The 22,633-nt window shown below is 42.3% G+C and overlaps 1 protein-coding gene across 1 annotated transcript in view; it reads left to right on the forward strand.

The window, feature by feature from the left end:
* Positions 1–22,633, forward strand: part of malt3 (MALT paracaspase 3) — a 66,466-nt gene that overhangs the window by 37,750 nt on the left and 6,083 nt on the right. The window contains exons 11-13 of the mRNA XM_084335628.1: positions 1,206–1,333; positions 3,949–4,098; positions 21,252–21,406. Of these exons, the coding sequence (XP_084191754.1) occupies positions 1,206–1,333; positions 3,949–4,098; positions 21,252–21,406 (433 nt within the window). The remainder of the gene's footprint in view (positions 1–1,205; positions 1,334–3,948; positions 4,099–21,251; positions 21,407–22,633) is intronic.

Below are 22,633 nucleotides of genomic sequence, written 5' to 3' on the forward strand. Positions count from 1 at the left end.
ATGGCCTGGGGATAGAAGCTTCTTCTGAGTCTTTCTGTGCTTGCCATGAGACTCCGGTATCGCTTGCCTGACCGCAGCAGTTCAAAGAGGCAGTTGTTTGGGTGGCTGGAGTCCTTGATGATTCTCTTAGCCTTACCCCTGCACCGCTTGTTGTAAATGTTCTGGAGAGTGGGAAGCCCCCCTCCAATTGTGCGTTCGGCTGAACGTGCCACTCTCTGTAGTCTGCTACGGTCTTGTGCGGTGCTATTCCCAAACCAGGAGGTGATATTGCCAGTCAGGATGCTCTCTATTGTACATGAGTAGAAGTTCTTAAGGATCTTCTGATTGACTTGTAACTTCCTTAGGCGCCTGAGGAAGTAGAGGCGTTGTCGTGCCTTCTTCACAACACTGTCAATGTGTGTGGTCCATGTCAAGTCCTCGGATATGTGGGCTCCGAGGTACTTAAAACTGTTCACTCTCTCAACCGGTGCCCCGTCGATGCTGAGGGGGCTGTAGTCCCTGACCCCCGACCTCCTAAAGTCCACAATCATCTCCTTTGTTTTGCTGACGTTCAGGGAGAGGCTGTTCTCCTGGCACCATCCCGCCAGGACCTTGACCTCTTCCAGGTAGGCCCTCTCGTCGTTTGCAGAGATCAGGCCCACCACTACTGTGTCGTCAGCAAATTTGATGATTGTGTTGTTGTTCCGCTGAGCCACACAGTCATGTGTGTACAGGGAGTAGAGGAGGGGACTCAGAACACAGCCCTGCGGGGCCCCTATGTTGAGGGTGATGGATGAGGAGGTGCAGTTGCCTGCTCTCACCACCTGGGGTCTGCCCGTCAGGAAGTCCAAGACCCACTGGCAGAGGTCATAGTTCAAGCCCAGGTCCCTGAGCTTGGCTATGAGTTTGGAGGGGACTATGGTATTGAATGCTGAGCTGTAGTCGATGAATAGCATTCTCACATAGTTCCTCTGCCTCTTGTCCAGGTGTGAAAAAGATTTTATTTATTTTGCTGCTGTCTATTTTATGCAAATGTTATGCTTATTTTATGTCTGCTCTTTATGCATTGCTCTTGATCTGCAAATTTTTTGCACATTTTATGCCTGTCTTTTTTTTCTTTTTACTGCTGTGAAGCACTGAGCTGTAATTCCTGTATGAAAGGTGTCTGTGTTCCATTGTGTAAAACCTCATAGATTCACAGGGATGTAAACCACTTGTCTTTCCAGATGTGAAGATGCAGAGGCTTTCGAGGTCCAGGATGGAGGCAAAAGCACTGGGATCTTTACCAAGTACCTGAACAAGCACATCCTACAGTCTGAAAAGGTCACCCACATCTTGGAGCAGGTTTCTGAAGGTCAGTGTCCCAAAGAGGGCTATGGTTTTGTTTTTTTCTCTTACCTGTTTAAACTGGACTTTGAAGAAGTCTTTATTCATAGCACACATTGCAACGTAGTCATGCAGTGACTCACATAGGAAACAAACACATGCACATGCACATCTCGGTTTCTGGAGGGAAAACCCTTGCGAGCACGGGGGAGAGCAAGGCCCGGGAGATACCCCTCCTGGGTACCTGGCAATCTGGCAACCTGGTCCGCAGGCAGGAAATCGAACCCAGGATCTTCTTGCCGTGAAGCGACAGTGTAAACCACTACACCACCATAACACTGAGGAATCTTTCCACGAATGATGATGTTTCATGCCCTGCCAACGAGTTCTTATTAAAGCATACCTGCATTCTTTGGACCAGGCTGTGATTTCATAGACCTGTTCAGACCCGGCATTAAAATCCGATCCGGGTGATCCGATCACAAGTGGCCCGGCTCGAAATATGTCTGTCTCCTCGTGTGTCTCTCGAGTGATTGAGGCTCCTAACGGCGCATGTGAATTAGATGCAATAGTGTTTCCACTATATTTTACAAGGTTACTGTGATATCCGTTTTTTCTAATTTAGAGAAACTACTGTACACGACTTTTCAAATGCTTCCAGACAGTGAGAATGGAGGGGCATCACATTAAATAAACTGCTGGCATCAGTTATGATTTTCATTATAAAACACTATGTATCTCTCTCTTTCTTTCTCTCTTTGTTTGTTTGTTTGTTTGTTTGTTTCTTTCTTTCTTTCTTTCTTTCTTTCTTTCTTTCTTTCTTTCTTTCTTTCTTTCTTTCTTTCTTTCTTTCTTTCTTTCTTTCTTTCTTTCTTTCTTTCTTTCTTTCTTTCTTTCTTTCTTTCCTTCTCTCTCTCTCTATCAACTACTGTCACGTTTTGAAATTAATAAGGAGGCAAGATCATCCGCACACAAAATGCATGGATATATGGGGGCAGGCTATACTCATGATCAGATCACCCAGATCGGATCTTAATGCCAGTGTCTGAACAGGGAGCGTGTGTCAGGATTGAACTGGTAGTTTTAGCAAAAATAACCCGAAGTGCAAAATGCAGAAATACACGTCTGTTGTATAGGTAGATTTCAACGATGTATAGCCTTTCTTTTTACCCCTAAAAGGGGCAGTGAGGGCAGTGATTTCTTGCTGTAAGTCTTGCCTGGTTCCATCAGCTGCCGTCCAGATGTAAGGTAAACATGTTGTTGTTTGTTCTTCCGCCGCTCAGACCACATGTTGACATCTCGCCTCTCATTGGCTACTCTCCCTCGGTGTTGTTAGTGCAGGTGACTCTGACAGGGCAGGGGGGTGTGGGAGGAGTTACTGTGCCTACACAGGGCCTGGGGCGTGGGAGGAGTTACCGTGCCTACACAGGGCCTGGGGCGTGGGAGGAGTTACCGTGCCTACACAGGGCCCGCAGGTGGCTCTGACGGGGCAGGGGGGTGTGGGAGGAGCTACCGTGCCTACACAGGGCCCGCAGGTGGCTCTGACGGGGCAGGGGGGTGTGGGAGGAGCTACCGTGCCTACACAGGGCCCGCAGGTGGCTCTGACGGGGCAGGGGGGTGTGGGAGGAGCTACCGTGCCTACACAGGGCCCGCAGGTGGCTCTGACTGGGCAGGGTGGTGTGGGAGGAGTTACCGTGCCTACACAGGGCCTGCCAGGCGTGTGTTTCGTTGTTTGACAGGTCTGTCTGGTAACATGATTTCGTGGGGCAGTTACTGCATTAGCATGTGACCTCATTCTGTGGAAATTCACACTGCTGGCTGGAGAAGCGGCAGGAAACCTGAGAGCTGCAGAGTCTGGGACAGCTGCTCGGCCGTTTGTCCCCCCCCCACCCCCCGTCCTGTCCCCGTCCTGCCACAGCACTCATGGGATCACTCACTAGTCAACACGGTGAGTCTGGTGCCCCGGTGACGACACGGTGGGTGTAGATCTGTATTAAAGGTGACTGACAAATGAACCGTGGCAACTAACATTAGGCTTTGTCTCGTTCTGCCTCCTCGCGTATAGATACACTGTGGGGCGCAGTGTGAGAGCTAGTGTCAGTGGCATTGCGAAAGAGAGTGTTTCACATGCAGCAGTAGTGAAATGTTTATTTCAAATGTGTTGTTGGTGTTTTTAAGATATCGTTTAATCACAATGAGCGACAATATGGACAGCGACTTTGTTGGCCTTTGATCTGTGTCCATCTTATCCGGGGGCGTGTTTAGAGATGAAAGAAGGGTTGTTGTTGATGACCTGCTGTCCACTCGATCTAACAGGAACACACAGTGAAGACATGCTTGACGCTTGCTTAAAATATTACCGAAGCCAGATCTACCGCCGCTACCCAGGGCTTTGATTATGGTTTCAGGGTATCAGTTTCCTCTTCTCCTCTGGTCAATCTCTGGCCATCCTATTAACCTTCTCCTGACAGTTCTCACTCTTGTATTTATTTAACTCACAAATACTCGAGCTGCGAATAATTACTTGACACTCTTTAAAAGAAAAATAACATTAAACGCCTTTCACGTTGCTATACAGATATGGCCTCACCAATTCCTGGGGAAGTATTATTAATCTGTGCTTCTCATGTGTCCTTCCCCCAGATCTAGGCAGAGATCCTCTGGTCACGGGCAAGCAGGCGGTGGAGATCAAACACACACTAAAGGAGCCTCGCTCCCTCTCGGACCCGGTCAGAACCACTGGCCACACCAGGGAGCTGCGTCAGCGAGACGCCTGCTGGAGACAGGCCAACGGTAAGCTGAGGAGAAGCACCACAAATGCCCTAAACCTGCTCCGTGCTGCCCCGCGGTCGGCTGCCATGGCCTAAACGGTGTCTGTGAATGTCGGGTCGTGTCGTAGTTACTGGGTCAGAGCGGCGGCGGAGAATGGAGTGCATGTTCCATCGCCATGGCGATGACCCCCCCTCGTCCGCGTGGGCACCCGGGCCGTGATTACGCAATGTCACCTTGTGGACCGCGCCGTCCGCAAGGAGCATGAAGCGGGTTTTAATGTCTCCCAAGCCTCTCACTGCTTGCTTTTATGCTAAGTATTAATAAATGACGATAGCATCTAATCCAACTGATGTGAATTGATTGTATGTTTAGTAAGCAGAACGTTGGGGCTGTCCTCGATGAAAGACATCCTTTGTCGACTATAGTCATAGAACGTTGTCGACTAATAGTCATAGAACTTTGTCGACTAATAGTCATAGAACTTTGTCGACACTAGTTGTCGACTAATAGTCATAGAACGTTGTCGACTAATAGTCATAGAACTTTGTTGACTAATAGTCATAGAACTTTGTCGACTAATAATCATAGAACTTTGTCGACTAATAATCATAGAACTTTGTCGACTAATAGTCATAGAGCTTTGTCGACTAATAGTCATAGAACTTTGTAGTCATAGAACGTTGTCGACTAATAGTCATAGAACGTTGTCAATTAATAGTCATAGAAAGTTGTCGACTAATAATCATAGAACTTTGTAGACTAATCGATTTGTTGATTTATTCGACAAATCCATTATTGTTACTAAATTGTGTTTCCTACAGTATGCAAAAGGACCTCTTTAAATCCAGTCCTTACAGAAGTGCCTATAGCTCATTCAGCATGGAATCTAACTCTATGATCAAGAACAACTAACAAAGTATTGGTCAACGGTGACCAAATCAACCCATTGGTGGAATAACTGACTGAACACGGGGGCAGCCCAAGAACTACTCTGGATGATCTTTTAGCTGACCACATTAGGAAAGTGTTTTCCCCTCGAGGAAAGCGTCAACATAATATGATATTATGTCATCACCTCAGAGAGAGGAAGGAGGAAGCCCTGTACTCTTTGCTCTTCCCTCACGTCTCTCCCCAGCTGTGTTTCTTTTGCACGATAGAGGCACCACCATCATCACAAGAATCATGTCATCGTTACTGCTAAAGAGAATGGGGGAACTGGTTCATTTTGCTGACTGGGTTATGTGTTTCCCTCTTCTTCTTTTAAAACATTCAAACTTCCCCATAATGTTTTGACTTTTTTGCAATTATTGTGTCCTCGTCGTGGTGATTCATCTCAGAATCTCCTCCAGACCAGATGAAAGATAATTCTGTAGCTGAAACACCCTGGTGTTATTAATAAATTAATTAGGTTAAAGGTCCCGTGTCTTATAAATGGCCTTTTCCAGTGTTTAGCATTGTTTCCTAGCAATGGGGGATTATATCAATGTGGTCTGTGTCTCTAATTATCATTTTGACTCATCAGTCTAGTCTCGAGTTCACAAGATCTTCCCTCACTCAACTAAGCCATTCTGATTTGACTGTTGTGTTTAGCTGATGTGAATAAGGCACTGGTTGTAGTCACCGCCCACAATCAACAATTCGCTCAACAACAGAGCGAGTGGAATTACTTCCTCAAACAGAGGGTGCCGACAGACAGCAGAGAACGAGCAAGCAAGAGAGAGATAGAGAAGGAGAGAGAGAGATAGAGAGAGAGGGACACACACAACCTCCCGACCGCGCGGGAGTGTGTGTAAATGTGTGTGTGCGCGGGGATGGAGCTTCTCCCCCGCAGTCGGGAGCACTCGCATATCACTGTCAAAATATCGTTGCGCACGCTCCCACGCGCACGCCCATATTCCGATCCGTGCAATAATATTCACAGGGGTATATATTGTCATTTGAAACAAGTTACCAATGCATTGTCCTGGGGATTATGCCCCCCCCCCCGCGGTGAAATTAATTAGTATCCCCCTCAATCTTTCTATCTCTCTCTGTCTGCCAGTTAGGGTGACCAGATCCCAATAAACCAAATGTGGGACAAATGGTATGTTTGTGAGGGACAATGTGGGACCCCCCCCCCCCCCCCCCCCCAGTGCATCCCCCTCCCCTTTTTTTGGTGGACTGTCCCTGTCGCCTCCTTCAAGGCTCATCCACCACTGTCCTCATTAAAATTACCACAAGCCTAATATGTTTTGCCCTTATTCATATTTTCTTTTTTTCCCCTTTTGTCTCTAATGGGTGTTAAGTACTCAAAATAAATAAAATTACCACCCAGACTTACTATCACTTATGATTATAGGTCTGGACCCGCAGTCTTATCACACGCGCACACACACACACACACACACACACACACACACACACACACAGCTCTCCCCCCTCTCTCTTACTCTGCCCCCCACAGATTCTGGACTAACCCCCTCTGACACACAAAGTAAAGTGTCTGTGTCACACACACAGACACACACTGCCACTTTACTTTACTGCCATTAATTAGTTTATTTATTTAGTGTACATCATATTAGTTTACTGCCATATCCATCATCTCACTGCCACTTTACTGCCATTATTGTATTATTGTATTTTACTGCCATTATTTATTATTCAAATGAAAATGGAGAAAAACAAAAACCACCATATGCTGTGATATATACAAAGATGCTTTAACTGCTTATAATAAAACCATCCGCTTAGCAAGGAAAGATTACTTCTCTAAAATCTAAATTCTCTAAAATTCTCCCAGATGCCTTTAAAACAGCAGTTGTAAAGCCATTACTAAAAAAAACTAACTTGGATAGTAATGAAATGGCAAATTATCGTCCAATATCCAACCTAAAGTACTTGAAAAGATAGTTTCAGTTCAAATAAATTCCTTTCTTGAAGAAAACAACATCTTAGAAGAATTTCAGTCAGGATTCAGAAAATATCATAGCACCGAAACTGCCCTCACCAAAATAATCAGTGACCTCAGACTAAACTCTGACGAGAATAAGATCTCCATCCTTATCCTGTTAGATCTCAGTGCAGCATTTGATACAATCGATCACGATATTCTAATCGATCGTCTTGAAAACCATGTCGGTTTCTCAGAACATGTGCTGGGCTGGTTTAAAACATACATCTTACTTAAACCCTTTTGCTCTTTGGGGAGCATAGGTCATTCATGAAATCTCTCCAGCTGGTTCGGTGTTGGGCGATTTTCTCTGCTTCCTTCCATGATGTTCTTTCTTCCTTGAGATCCGCCTCGACAGACCTTCTCCAGCTGTTTCTGGGTCTTCCTGGCTTTCTCTTCCCCTGTGGGTTCCAGGTTAAGGCCTGCCTGGTTGTGTTGGAGGATGGTTTTCTCAGGGTGTGTCCAATCCAGCCCCATTTCCTGCGTTTGATTAGGGTTTCAAGTGGTTCTTGTTGAGTGGTTTGCCAGAGCTGTTCGTTTGTGATGGTGTTTGGCCAGTAGATTCCCAGGATGTGTCGTAAACATCTGTTTATGAAGGTTTGCAGTTTGTTTGAGGTTGCTTTTGTTGTTCTCCATGTTTCTGCTCCGTATAATAGAACTGATTTGACATTGGTGTTGAAGATGCGGAGTTTGGTCTTTGTGGAGATGTGGTTTGAATTCCATGTTTGCTTCAGTATTAAAAATGCTGTTCTTGCCTTCCCTATTCTTGCTTTGATGTCTTTGTCGCTACCTCCGTCCTTCCCCATGATGCTTCCCAGGTATGTGAAGGTGTCCACCTTGTACGGCCTCTTCTAAATTGTGGTTCATCTTCATCGCCTTTGTTTTTGCTTTATTGATGTGTAGTCCTGTGGTAGCTGCAATTGTGGCAAGTTTTGTGAGTTTGGTCTGCATTTGTGTTTGTGTGTGTGAGAGGAGGACTATGTCGTCGGCAAAGTCTAAATCCTCTAATTGAGACCACATTGTCCACTGAATGCCCAGATTTTGTACGGCTGTGGTTTGTTTCATGATCCAGTCGACTGCCAGAAGAAAGAGGAAAGGGGACAGTAGGCAGCCCTGTCTGACTCCTGTCTCTACTGTAAAGCTGTCTGTGAGCTGGCCGTTGTGTATTACTCTGCAGGATGATTGTAGGTACAGCTGTTGGATGATGGTTATGAACTTTGTTGGGATACCGTAATGTGCCATGAGTTTCCATATAGTGTCTCTGTCTAGACTGTCGAATGCTTTGTGGAAGTCGATGAATGTGAGGTGGAGAGATGTGTTCCATTCCAGGGTCTGTTCTATGATAATGCGGAGGGTGGCAATGTGATCTGTACATGATCTGTCCTGTCGGAAACCTGCTTGTTCTTCTCGGAATTCTTTCTCCACTTCTTTGGACAGTCTTTCCAGGATGATCCTGCTCAAAATCTTCCCTGGCACAGATGTGAGCATGATGCCCCTGTAGTTGTTACAGTCCTTCAGGTTGCCTTTTTTGGGGAGCTTCACCAGGTATCCCTCTGCCCAGTCGCTTGGCACCTTTTCTTCATCCCAGATCTGTCCAAAGAGTTTGTGGAGTAGTGTTGTTGCCATTTCTGGGTCTGCTTTTATGGCCTCTGGGGGTATTCCGTCAGGTCCTGGTGCTTTATTGTTTTTCAGTTTTTGAATGGCCTTTTTTATTTCTTGTTTATTGGGCTTGTTGGTATTGACCGGTAGGGAGTGTACCGCTGGATGTATGTTGGCTAGGGCTGTCGGTTTGGGTCTGTTCAGTATGTCTCTGAAATGTTCTGCCCATCTCTTCAGCTGAGCCTCTTGCTTTGTGAGTGTTTTTCCTTCTTTGTCTAATATTGGTCTGTCCGGAGTTTTGCGTTTATTAGCCAGTTTCCTTGTGATGTCGTAGAGTTCCTTCATGTTGTGTTGAGCTGCTGCTTCTTCTGCTTGAGTTGCCAGGTTGTTGATGAATTGTTTTTTGTCGTTCTTGATGCTCCTTTTTACCCGCTTGTCTGCCGTGGTGTAGTCTTGTTGTGCTTTTACTTTTGCAGCTCTTGTGCGACTATTGTTGAGAGTGTCTTTGGCTTGTTTGCGAGTCTGAATTTTCTGTAGTGTTTCTCCTGTCATCCACTCCTTGTGGTGCCTTGTCTTCCTCCCACATGTGTCCTCACATGTCTACGTCCATGCCCTCTTCATGTTCTGCCAACGTTCATCGATGGATTGATGTTCTTCCAGTTGGCTCAGGGGGTGGAACCGGTTTGAGAGACTGATTTTAAATTTCTCTCTGGTGTTCTGATCTTGGAGGAGGCTGACATTGTACCTTGTACTGACTTTTTTTGCAGTGTTGGTGAATTTCTTGAGTTTTAACCGGAGAGTTCCTATCAGGAGGTGGTGATCTGTAGCTGCATCGGCTCCTCTTTTCACTCTGACGTCTTGGAGGGATCTCCTGAATTTCTGTCTGATGCATATATGGTCAATCTGGTTCTCTGTTTTGTGGTCCAGTGAAATCCATGTGGCTTTATGAACTCTTTTGTGCGGAAAGACGCTGCCTCCTATGACCAGGTTATGAAATGCGCAGAAGTCTGTGAATTGTTCACCATTGTTGTTCATTTCCCCTAGACCATGTTTGCCCATTATTTGCTCTTTTCCTGTGTTGTCTTGTCCTATTTTTGCGTTGAAGTCTCCTGTCAGGATGATGATGTCTTTCTTTTTCTGCCGGTTGATGACTTGCTGTAGTATATCGTAGAAATGATCTTTTGCTTGCTGTTCTGCCTCGTTAGTGGGTGCGTAGCATTGTATGATTGTGATTTTTTTTTTTTGCTTTTGGTGAAAAATCTAGCTGTGATGATGCGTGCCCCTCCTGGAACCATCACCTTATCGCGGTGGAGAGGTTTGCGTGTCTTTATGATCCTGAGAGCTATGTTGTCTGGAGCCTAGTGCTCCTGGTAGGGTCACCCATGACAAACTGGTCTCGGGTGAGGGAACAGACGAAGAATGGTCCAACCACTGCCCAGTGGGCCTGAGAGGGCAAAGGGCTAAGGGAGCAATACCCTGACAAAAAAGCACCTCTAGGTGGGCCAATCACCCGCTTAGCGGAACAAAACGATTACAGAAACATTCATGGAAAATACACAGCGAAGTTTGGACGTGGAAGGTGTCTCTCCCCAGACAAGTATGGTGCTGGACAACTCAAGCCGAAAGGACGTTGCCCAGCTGATCCCCCTTCTCACAACTAAACACATTACAAAGATCGGCTCCTGGAACATTCGAACAATGTACCAAGCCGGTAAAGCCGCCCAGATAGCATCGGAAATGAAACAGTACAACCTTTCTTTAATAGGACTCAGTGAAACAAGATGGACTCAATCAGGAAAAGCACAACTTTCAAGTGGAGAAACAATAATATACTCAGGTCATGAGCAAGACAATGCCCCACACACAGAGGGAGTAGGACTCATGCTCTCAAGAGAAGCAGCTAGGTCCCTCATGGAGTGGGAGGCAATAAAAACATACATCAGAGGGAGGAAATTCTATGTTAAACTAGGAGATCACATGTCTGATATATACGACAACAACTATGGAGTTGCACAAGGGAGTTGCTTAGCAGGGGCGTTTCTAGGGTTAGAAAACATTGGGGGCTTCAGAAATACGCAATTTTAGAGTAATTAGAGATGAATACTGAATAACTAGAATCATTAGAGGTTCTCAAAGTGAGGTCCAGGTCCATGAGAGGGATCTGGGCAGTCCCCATATAAAATTCAAAGTTAACGGGACCAAATCATCAGTTTCTTATTTATTTAGCCAGATAAAACATTGATCTGGTCCAAGAAGCCCCAACAGGAGTACAAATATACATATATACATATACTGTACATACATACACATATACACCAATAACAAAATAAAAACACAGTTAAGAATCATACACATAAGCAAATAAACAAACAAACAAACATATGCACAGCCTATGTACAAAATAAATAAACAGTTCATCTCTAGTCTTTAGTTTTCTTCAATTGCATAAACACTCAAATCAAAAGTATTACACAATTATCAAAAACTTACACTCAAGGAGCAAAATATAGGCCCAGCTTTGCACCCCTACAATGTCAGCCTCACTTTTTGCAAAACAATACACACAGTGATTTGCAAAACACTAAACACACTTGCATTACATTAGACACAGAATGTCAAAATACCACACATATGAGCCAATTGGTTAAACACAGCCATCAGATGCACAAACACACCATTGCTTAATTGTAGATACACAATCAGGTTTAAGCACTATAAAAATGCAGCAGGTGAGTTCACCTGTCTTCAACCAAAATGGAAGGAGAGTGAAGTACTGTACACAGAGAACGTGAAAATATACAATACATTCACCAAACACTACACAAGACAACCAATGATGCAGACTGATGAAAATATACATTTTCTCCCATTTTCCCAAATCAGTCAACATGTCAACATGGAGAATCACAACAAAAAATTATCTTGCCAGATCCAGCTAGGCAAAGAGATAATGTCTAGTATTTTCTGTTTAAATTAAAAAAAAATTAACCTGTACTGGATACAGTATTTTATATTTATCTGATATTTGCTGAGCTTACAGTGTTATGCACATAGTAGCATGAAAACTGGGACATGTATTGTTGTGATTCTCCATGTTGAAATGTTGACTGATTTGGTTATATGGAGAGAACATTTATATTTTCATCAGTCTGCATCATTGATTTGGGTATATGGAGAGAAAATGTAATTTTTTTCATCAGTCTGCATCATTGATTTGGGTATATGTAGATAAATAAATTATATTTTCATCAGTCTACAGCATTGGTCTTGTGTAGTGTTTGGTGAATTTATTGTATATTTGCACATTCTCTGCGTACTTCACTTACAGTACTCTAATCACTGAGAAGTAGAATTGCTAAATGTGTTTTAGGTTAAGCACAGCAGTGTGTGTAACTGGTTCAAACAGAATCAAGTCATTATGTAACGTGTGTTTCATATGGTAACAAAATTAGTGTATGGTTTTGACAAGTGTTTAATTTAGCAAAGGATCTGAGGTGTTCTGATAATTGTGTGTGTGGTTGTGCTAATTGTGTGTTTTGAAACACCGGGCCCCGTTTTCAAAATCATGCTTAGGCAATCGAAAAAAAACTATTGTGTGTTTCATTATATACATATGTTTCAGTCTTCTCATAAAAAAATATTAGATTTTTGGGTCTTTTCCTGCCTTTGGTCCGCTTTGCATTCACATCTCAAATGAACCGCAGCAGGGTTCACTTGCAAGAGTGAATGAGCTTTCACACCACCCCAAACCAACCGGACTATCCGAGGTTCGATTAAAGCTTATTATAGGACACTGGACATGGGTATGGATGGCTCCAGGTGCTGCTGCGTTAAAGTGCACATCTTCAATATCTGTACTATTTAAAAGCACAGTGCAGGACACACTCAAAGGTTATCGCACCTCAGAGATGGCAGTGGACATGTATGACAGGACAAAGGCCATATGTAATGGCCTTTGGATTGAGGAACATACTACCAGCCAAAGGAGGAAGCAGAAAAGGATGGACGAGTATGTAGTTGAGTCATCTTGTGGCACAAGCTCAGACCTCAGCTCAGGAGATCAGCTGAGACAGAGACTGTCGACAGAATGCTGCAAGAGCTTGAGAGCAGGTTCTCATGAGTTGGATAACAACTTATGAGAGGCATACAGGCATGTTATCCAGCCTCAGACCAGGGCCCCGTTCCATGTACGTGGTTCAACTAAGTCGATCAACATGTCCATTATCCAGCTTCAGTTAACCCGATGTTCGAAGCCGGGATTTTCCTGTTTCACAAACCTGGATTCAGTCTCGTTAACTCAAGCCAGACTTGAGAGTCAGGCTAGATGCGCGCTCCCGTTTTAGGTGGAAAGCCAGCACGTATCGATGGCAGAGACCCTGATTCTCAACGGCATTGATTGATTAATTGATTTAAGACTTTATTGACAGATTGCAATAGGCTCAATCGCCTCGCCGACAAGTTAAATGCGTTATCTATAGGCTAATTCTAAGTCCATCATTACCTCAATCAATCAGATTATATTTCTTTAAACTTGCCTGCTGGATTGAATAATCAAATGAGATCTTGCTAGCGAAAATAACTAGTTAACTGTTATACAGAATTACGAGACGGCTTTCTTGCCCATTGATTGATGTATAGTCAATCTTTTACTTATCTACTCTGTGGTGTAACGGGTTGTTCTTTTGACTTCCACACGGACGACCGGGGTTCAAGACCGGGGTCCTTCTTTTTGCAATATAGGAATAATTCAATTTGGTGCACGTTGAGAGCTATATAAAGAATGACATCCTCAATGCATGTAGATTTATAATATTTTAACTTAAAACCAGGCTACTTTGGCGTATAATCATTAATATTATATTCAAAAAAATCATATTGGAAACTCCGGGATTAGAACCCGGGTCGCAAGATTGGGAGTCTTGAGCACTACCGCTGGGCCACTGTGCCAGATGGGATAAATTCATTGTTTATACATTAATGAACGAGAGACCCGTGTTTAGAATATTCCTTATTTTGAATGACGTTTTATTTCTTTATCCTCATTCATTCATGTGACGTCAACGGCTCATTCAATTTCTCAAATCCGTCAAACAGCGCATCTCATCAGACATCTTAATCCCAGTTACAATTAAAATAACCACATTTTTGTGTACATCGCACGAGCGAGCGCCACCGTCGCCACGGTATATATAACGTGCATTATTTAGGACAAAGTGAATTTAATATCAGCATTTTGGGTCTACTTTACATTTCAAAAGCCCCCTCTGGAAGAATGGAGCACAAAAACGTAATTCAGAATGGTATAATGCAGATCGTAGACTGTGGGAATAGTTTCAGGAAACGAGCTGTCACTTCTTTGCGGGGGCGTGGCTCTGCGTGATCGGGCTAACTTGAACTTGAACTCTGCTTTCGAGCAGGCTCAAACTTTTGGATATGTTGTCATGGTGATTTGGGAAATCCACGTACATGAAATCGGAAAGTCAGGCTAACACAGTTATCCAGCTAAAGTTATCCGGCTAACTCGGTTATCCCGGTACATGGAACGGGGCCCAGTTTCTCTCAGTGGAATTGCTGCAACCCCTCACCACACATTACAATATCCAACTATTGCCAGAGGAGATCACAGTTGCAAAGTGTTTCCTGGTCAGGACAGGCAGAGATGCAGTCCCTACTATCCAAAGTGTCTTTTCCCTCCTGGATGATAATAATAATAATAATAATAATAATAATAATAATAATAATAATAATAATAATAATAATAATAATAATAATAATAATAATAATAATAATAATGCATTTGATTTATAAGGCGCCTTTCAGGACACTAAAAAAAAGTCCACAAATTGGTGAATGAAAGAATTATACGATCAAATGAAAACTACTTACTAAAAATGTTTAAAAGTACTAAAAACCAACAAAAAATACCAAACACTAACAAACATTCAGCACAGACAATGGGGATGCTGACATTTTTTTTTTAGATCCGGGGCTAGGAGAAAAACATCCGGGGCTAAAGCCCCGGAAGCCCAGGGCTAACGACGCCACTGTTGCTTAGGTCCTTTACTCTTCTCCCTTTACATGTTACCGCTGGGTGATATCATCAGAGAACATAATGTAGATTTCCATAGCTATGCGGATGATACACAACTGTACATATCTGCTGAACCAAATGATACAGCGATTAGCTCCATTACAGACTGCTTACTGGCAATAAATAAATGGATGAGTAAGAACTTCCTGAAACTAAACGAGAACAAAACTGAAATTCTAATTATCGGCTCCAAAACTAAAAAAGAAACATTAATAAAGAACCTGGGGGGACTAACCCCTTGGATCAAATCTGAGGTCACTAGTCTTGGGGTTATCATAGATTCAGAACTGAACTTCAATTCTCATATTAGCAAAGTGACGAAAACATCGTTCTTCCATCTCAGAAATATAGCAAAAGTACGACCATTTATTAATCAGAACGATGCTGAGAAGCTAATTCATGCATTCATATCTAGCCGGTTAGACTACTGTAATGCACTTTTCACAGGTCTCCCTAAGAAAACCACAGAGAGGCTTCAGCTAATCCAAAACTCTGCAGCCCGACTGCTAACTAGAACCAAAAGGAGAGAGCACATTAGTCCAGTCTTAGCTGCTTTACACTGGCTTCCTGTAACATTTAGAATTGACTTTAAGGTCCTTCTCCTTACATACAAAGCTCTAAATGGACAGGGACCTAGCTACATCGCCAACACTCTAATAAATTACACACCAGCAAGAACACTGCGATCATCAGCTGCTGGACTACTAGAGGCTCCCAGAAGCAGTCAAAAGAGGATCGGTAATGCAGCCTTTATCAACTATGCCCCAAAACTATGGAACAAACTACCCCAAAACATCAGGGAAGCCAACTCGCTAGACATCTTTAAAAGACAGCTTAAAATCTCTTTGCGCAGGCATTTCACTGATAGATATCTGCTACCACCTAGTGGCAAGAGGAAACATCAGGGATATCCTGACACAACTTGTATTTACCTGCACTATTCTTACCCTGCCTACTCTTGTACACTGCCTATCAAATTCATGTGTCGGTTATTGCACTTTTTACTTCTTACTGATGACTATTTTTAAACTGAATCATTTTAAAGGGGAACTATTTTACTATTTCTTTCACTATTTGGGCACTTTTACACAATTCCTGTGAGTCTATGGAACACCTCTGTAATATATATATATTTTTTATTCATTGTTTTGTATTTCTAATCAAGTCCTCAAAAACAGCATTTTTCTACCTCAAGATCTCGAGCTGTTTTGAGCCTGGGCTCCTAAACCACTGCGCCGGGCCGGCCCCGCCTGAACATTAACATGCAGCGGTGTCTTTATGACATCACATATAGGGCACATTTTCAAATGACTCAGTTCAGTGAGGGTGAATATTGTGAGAGGAGAATTGGAAGAATGCGCCAATATGAGAATTTTGAGACATAGATCATATTAATATAAGTTCACATAGCTAGGAAACAATGCTAAACACTCAAAAAGGCCATTTATAAGATAGTTCCCCTTTAAACTATTTTTATTATTTGCTAGATCCAAATGTGAAACACTGTGATTATTTGTATTAATGAATAGAGAGCCTATTAGGATGCTAGATCCTAATGTGAAACACTGTGATTTGCCATATCTTGCTATGCTCGCTCATGCCTGTATTTTTTTATGTCCGTTCTATTTTATAATTTTTTGACTATTTTTAAACTGAATCATTTTAAACTATTTTTACTATTTGTGTTACTGAAAACTGTAAGCGGAGAGCCTATTGGGATGCTAGATCCTAATGTGAAACACATGTGATTTGCCATACCTTGCTACCTGTCTATCTTTTTATGCTCGCTTATGCCTGTATTTTTTACTGTTGTGAAGCACTTTGAACTGCAACCCCTGTATGAAAAGTGCTATACAAATAAAGTTATTATTATTATTATTATTATTATTATTATTATTATTATTATTATTATTATTATTATTATTATTATTATTATTATTATTATTATTATTATTATTATTATTATTATTATTATTATTATTATTATTATTATTATTATTCATACTTACTATGTACCACTGCTGCTAAAAGTGTTGCACTAAGTTCTCGTTTACCTCTATTTACATTCACTCATACATTCACTTTTTTTAGCTACTGTCTACATTGTATATAGTCCTGTATACTGTCCATATGTTACTTTATAGTGTACTATGTTACTTTATGTTTATAGTGTACTATATGTTACTTTATGTTTATATTAGATCTTGTTCTTTATATACAACGTGGGAAGGGGGAAATGCAATTTAATTTATCTGTATGTCTTGCACATTACGAGAGGTGACAATAAAGCTGACTTTGACTTTTGACTAACAAAAGTAACTCACCAAAACAACTCACAAGCCCAGGGATTCACACTGGCACTACTGCAGTGATGAGAGCAGGAACAGTAATGGCACAATAATAAAGTACAGAATACAATTATCTTCCACCTGCACTGATTTGGGGGGGGGGGGGGGGGGTGGTTACCGGTTACATGAACGGCTACTCGCATCTTATTTATTGCTATCATTAGTTTTCAATCTAAACCCTTTGGGATTGCTTTCCCCTTTTCAAACTTGGACCAAGCGCTATTCTCTCGTGCTGAGCAGCGGAGATACTGTAACAGCAGTGTGTGGACCTGATCTGATCCGTAGCGCGCGTGTATCCCTTGCCTGGGTTCGTTGCGCCAGGCTCGAACGGATCCTCCGCGCGCAACAGCGTTAGGACTTGTTGTCATGTCGCCAGGATGCCCAGGATGCGGTGTCACTCGCGGTCAGATACTAGTAACGTTACGGGACGCATAGAGGTTCTTCACTTTGGCTGGGGGGGGGGGGGGGGGGCGTTAGTGCGGATGACAACCAATCATGCGGGACATGGTCTCAATTTGCATGACGCGTGAAAAGAGACAGAAATGCTGTGCAATCACGCGCAATGCGTGACGTCTGGTCACCCTACTGCCAGTCGCAGACTGTGGGTGACTGTCACTCAAAGCGCTTATGGGCGGAGCCCAGCACAAAACAGCTTGAAATCTTGAAGTGGAAAAATTTTGCTTTAGAGTACTTGATTAACCCATTCTCCGCCAATCACGTGTTAAGGCGGGTTTCTCCGCCATGCGTAAGGCGTGTTTGAGATCAATATTTCATATTTTTGTCATGGTATTCATATTTCACCCACGGAGTCTTGGCTGATGCTGTCTGAGCCATCACAACTCTGCAACGCTTCAATACCGCCACCTGGTGGCCGGTCGTCGAGTTGCCAAAACCGGAAGTGCCCATTGGAGCTCGGTCCGTCCCCTATTTTCGTCCGGCCACTCGTTTATCGTCCCGGGGCTCAATACAGACACTGTGGATATGGATCTTTGCCATAACTCAATAATCAACATGATTTGGAAGTGTATTAGTAATATACAAACCGGAAATGGATCGCATCGATCAACATCCCATAATTGGGATCTGTTTGCTCCACTCTCATCTCCCAACGCTACGAGGAGACTGACCTGAGTTTCAGCGCTTTTCTTTATCATTTTCGATACAAACTACTCTGATCAATATATCACCCATACTACATAAATCATTTAACGTCGGTCATTGAATTATAAACGACCCCCCCCCCCCCCCCTCCGTTCACCCGCAGATGATCAGTCATGTCGTTTAGGACCATGTACAGTTGACATTTTTTATATAGCATGGATCGGTATCAAACTGCATTTGATAATCTAATATATGCATTTATGCCTATATCTCACGTTCTATGAAATACTGCAGAAAACGATAAAAACATATTTATACTCTAGACGGTATTTTAGTATGAATGTGTGAATGAAAAAGTAAAATGTTCCTACATCCGATAGATACAAAAATAATAATCACAAATGTACATATTCAAGGCAAGCTCACACAAAATCCAAAATCAACGACCGAAAAAAAGGAATAGGCTGAAGCACATGCTTATTTTTGCCTATCCTTTACAAATTCTTAAAAAATAAATATATTTTCATATAAGAAAGAAAAACTTAAAATATGCTGCAAGAAATAATTCTTTGAAAGAAAAAACAAATGTTTGATGTTTACTCAAAACTGTACTCCTGAAATATTTGATCATTTTAAGGCTTTTTTAAATCTCCCCTGAGAAGTAATAATAATAATAATTCATTGTATTTATAAAGCGCTTCTCAGGAACCCGAAGTCGCTGACATTAGGTGGGGAAAACAAAGAAACAAAAGGAACATAAGACCACAGGGAAACAGGGAAAACAGCATGATACACAGAAAACATAAGGCCACAGTAACAAAGATCAAAACAGGTTGGAGGGGTTAAGGTTGGGGAAGGTTGAAGGCTAGGGCGAACAGGTGGGTTTTGAGGCGGGATTTGAAGGTGGAGAGTGTGGGGGAGTCTCTGATGGTCTGAGGGAGGGAGTTCCAGGGTCGAAAAATTATTTCCAAGGTTTTTATGTACACCATATCTACAAATTGAACTACTCTTTTCACCATATCTACAAATGTAACTACTCTTTTCTGTAGTTTAATAATAGGATTAGGGGTGCACGATATTGATTTTTTGACCCCGATATCGACATCGATAACTTTCTGCTCCTCCAGGTCGATACCGATACCAATAACCGATAATATATATATATTTATTGTATTATAATATTTTTTTTTTTAAATGTATATTCCTGTAGTTTGACCTAACTAGATTTATCATGACATGAGCGTTACTACTATGAACAAAACAAAGCCAAGAGAGCAGTTTTGACTCTTCAAATAAAGTGACCATATTTCTTTTTCCAAATAAATATAATTTGAGTCAATCACAAATTTCACAATCCGTCAATGTCATTAACAATTTGTTTCCCTGAACAATGAGTGAACTAAAAACCAACAAGTATTGTGCTTTGTCAGCAGATAAAACATTTGACGCTATAGGAGAGGAGACTGTTGATTACTTAGCATTTATAGGACAGCACGCCTCAAAAAGAATTAAATAAACCAAACAAAGTTAACATCACAGGTCCATATGTCCGCGGTGAAACTTATGTGCTGTGCATCTTTGTCTATCAGAGTATGAAGGAGTAAGGCGATCTCATCATACTTGGCTTGTAAACACTCCTCTGCTAAGTGACGGCGGAAATTATTAACCTGGGCTCTAAATGACGAAGTAGCCGACAGAATCCTTTGTCTTCGACGAGGGAAACGGGCTGGTCGTCAAGTGCCATCATTTCTGTGATCAAGTTAGAGATCGCTTGAGCCCTTGAGTCATCTCTGTCAAACGTATTTAATTTTGCAAACGTCTCGTCAATAGGTACAAGCCCCGCCGGTTCCTTTGCAGCTGGCTTTGGATTTGCAGCAGCTTTAGCTGCTCGCGCGTCATCGTCGGATTTTAATACACCATCGTAGCGGTGGTGATGTTTCAGGTGACTTATTAGGTTGGATGTGTTATAGCTTGTTGCCCTTTTCCCTCCTCGTGGAACTTCTGCATTTGTTACAAATAGCAAGCAAACTGTTTTCCTCTGAAACTTTGAAAAAGTCCCACACTACCGACGCCATATTTGTTTACTATCCGTGCTGCTTCTGAAAGTTACGTGACTACGTCACAGCCATGGCATGAGAAAGGGAGCGCTGGATTTGTGAAAAACTCCCTCTTCCTAAACCACACGCTATCAGTCGTACCACAGTACTGGCAAAACGGGAGGAGCCTACAGAAAAAGAAACGCCCTTCATCCCAATCCACCCACACCGGATTTCTTTTAACCAAAAAGTGTATTATATATTATCGGAGCTATCAATAATTGTATCGGGTTTATCGGGATGACGTCATAATTGCTGATATCGGCCAGATAATTATCGTGCATCCCTAAATAGGATCTATATTTGTTTTATAAACATTCCCCCAGACCTCAACACAATATGACATGTATGGCACAACAAGTGAAAAATACAATATGCAAACATTTCTGATTTAACAGCTCCCTTGTTTTGTACAGAATGCCAACAGATTTGGCTAATTTACCTTTGATATATTGTATATGTGGCTTCCAACAGAGTTTGTGATCTATAATCACACCTAAGAATTTTGTTGCATACTCTTTCAATTTCAGTTCCATTTAAATTCAGTTTGGTAGGAACACCACCAAATACCATACATTTAGTTTTGTTTTCATTAAGAGACAACTTATTCCTATCAAACCATTTCTTTAACTTTATCAATTCCCTTTCTACTGTTTTCAATAATTATTTTATGTCATCCCCTGAACAAAGTAAATTAGTATCATCAGCAAACGTAAACATTTTCAAAATATTCGATACTGTAAAAATGTCATTTAAATAAAGTATAAATTACTTTCATGTATTCATGACTATTACTGATGACAGACATCACTTTCGGCCCTTGGCCCTCCATGTCGAAAGGTTTGGACAGTCTGGCTGTATTGGGAATTACTGTATATTTTCATATATAGGCATAAGGAACAGCACGTTTCAAATCCATTATCACTGGTCTCAACCGCCTCTCAGAAATTCTCTTTTGGTGTGTTGAAGAACTTCTCTTCTCTTTGTACATCCCCCTGTCTCTTCAGAGCTACCGTGTCAGAAGCGTCTGGCATTTCCTTGTGGAGTGGAGGTGGAGCTCAGCTTCTCTGCACTGTTCTCCAACGTCATGGTGGCCTTTGCTATCGTGAAAACTACAGGCCCCAGAGCCCAGGACTGCACGGTCACTTTGAGAAGCACACCTGTAAGTATCTCTATTCCTACTCGGAACTGTCCAACCTGCTCTCTGAATGCAGGCACCTGCTATCTCATAGGAAGTGTTACGTGTGCTAAACTATAACACGAGGCTATAGAAAGGAGCAGGGACGTGCACAGGACTTTAGAGGGGCAGGTGCTCAAAGGCTGAAAAGGGCACTATACCTGTGTGTGTTATAACCGAGCGCGCATAGCGCGCAAGCCAGATTTTTTATATGCTTTTTGGGGGGTTTTGGTGATCAAATATTAAAAAAAAAGAAAAAAATATATAATAATCAGTGCAGGAGCTCACTTATCCTTGAAAGACACTTTTATCACTGACTTAAAAGGCCCATACAGTACATCTCCATAAATGTTCAAGGGGGAGGGAATAAGTGCTTACCCTACAGACCAAGAAGTGCTGTATATTCTGTATTGTTTAATATAAATGCATTTTTTATTCCAATCCCGATTTGTATTTGAGATTCCCAAATCCCATCGGACTTGACTTCTTCGTGTCCCTCAGTGAGTGTAATACCAGCATTCAACTGTATGCGCCACAGCGTTTTCTATCATCATCACCACCCACGCTATGCATAAAATATATAGGTATATATATAGGTATATATATATAGAGGCACGCTGAGGAGGCCGTGCAAACTGCAATGGAATATGGGGCATCTCTCTCTCTCTTTACCTAATATTTTGATTCTATCCTGACATTTTTCAGTTGGAAGGGCAGTCTATATGCGCAACTTGTAAAAAAAAATATTTGTTTTATTTTATTTTTAAAGGGCACTTTTTTTACGAGGCTCAAAAGCACCCCTTGGGCTCTATGTGTGCACGTGCCTGGAAAGGAGCCAAGTAGGTCTAGTTATTGTCTACTTGGGCTTATAGGACAGAAAGACCAGTCGATGTTGGTGGGTCTGCAGGATGTCCAAATTAATTTATTGTTATAGCACCACTGATATGAACAATTGCCTGGTGATATACTGTAGATTTAGTACATGGTCTACAGTGTTGACCTTCACTACCACACTACAAAGGGTTTACACTTTCACTACTACACTACAAAGGGTTAACGCGTTCACTACCACACTACAAAGGGTTAACGCTTTCACTACCACACTACAAAGGGTTAACGCGTTCACTACCACACTACAAATGGTTAACGCTTTCACTACCACCCTACAAAGGGTAACGCTTTCACTACCACACTACAAAGGGTTAACACTTT

Source organism: Notolepis coatsorum (assembly GCF_963971535.1).
Source record: "Notolepis coatsorum genome assembly, chromosome: 18".
Taxonomy (NCBI): domain Eukaryota; kingdom Metazoa; phylum Chordata; class Actinopteri; order Aulopiformes; family Paralepididae; genus Notolepis; species Notolepis coatsorum.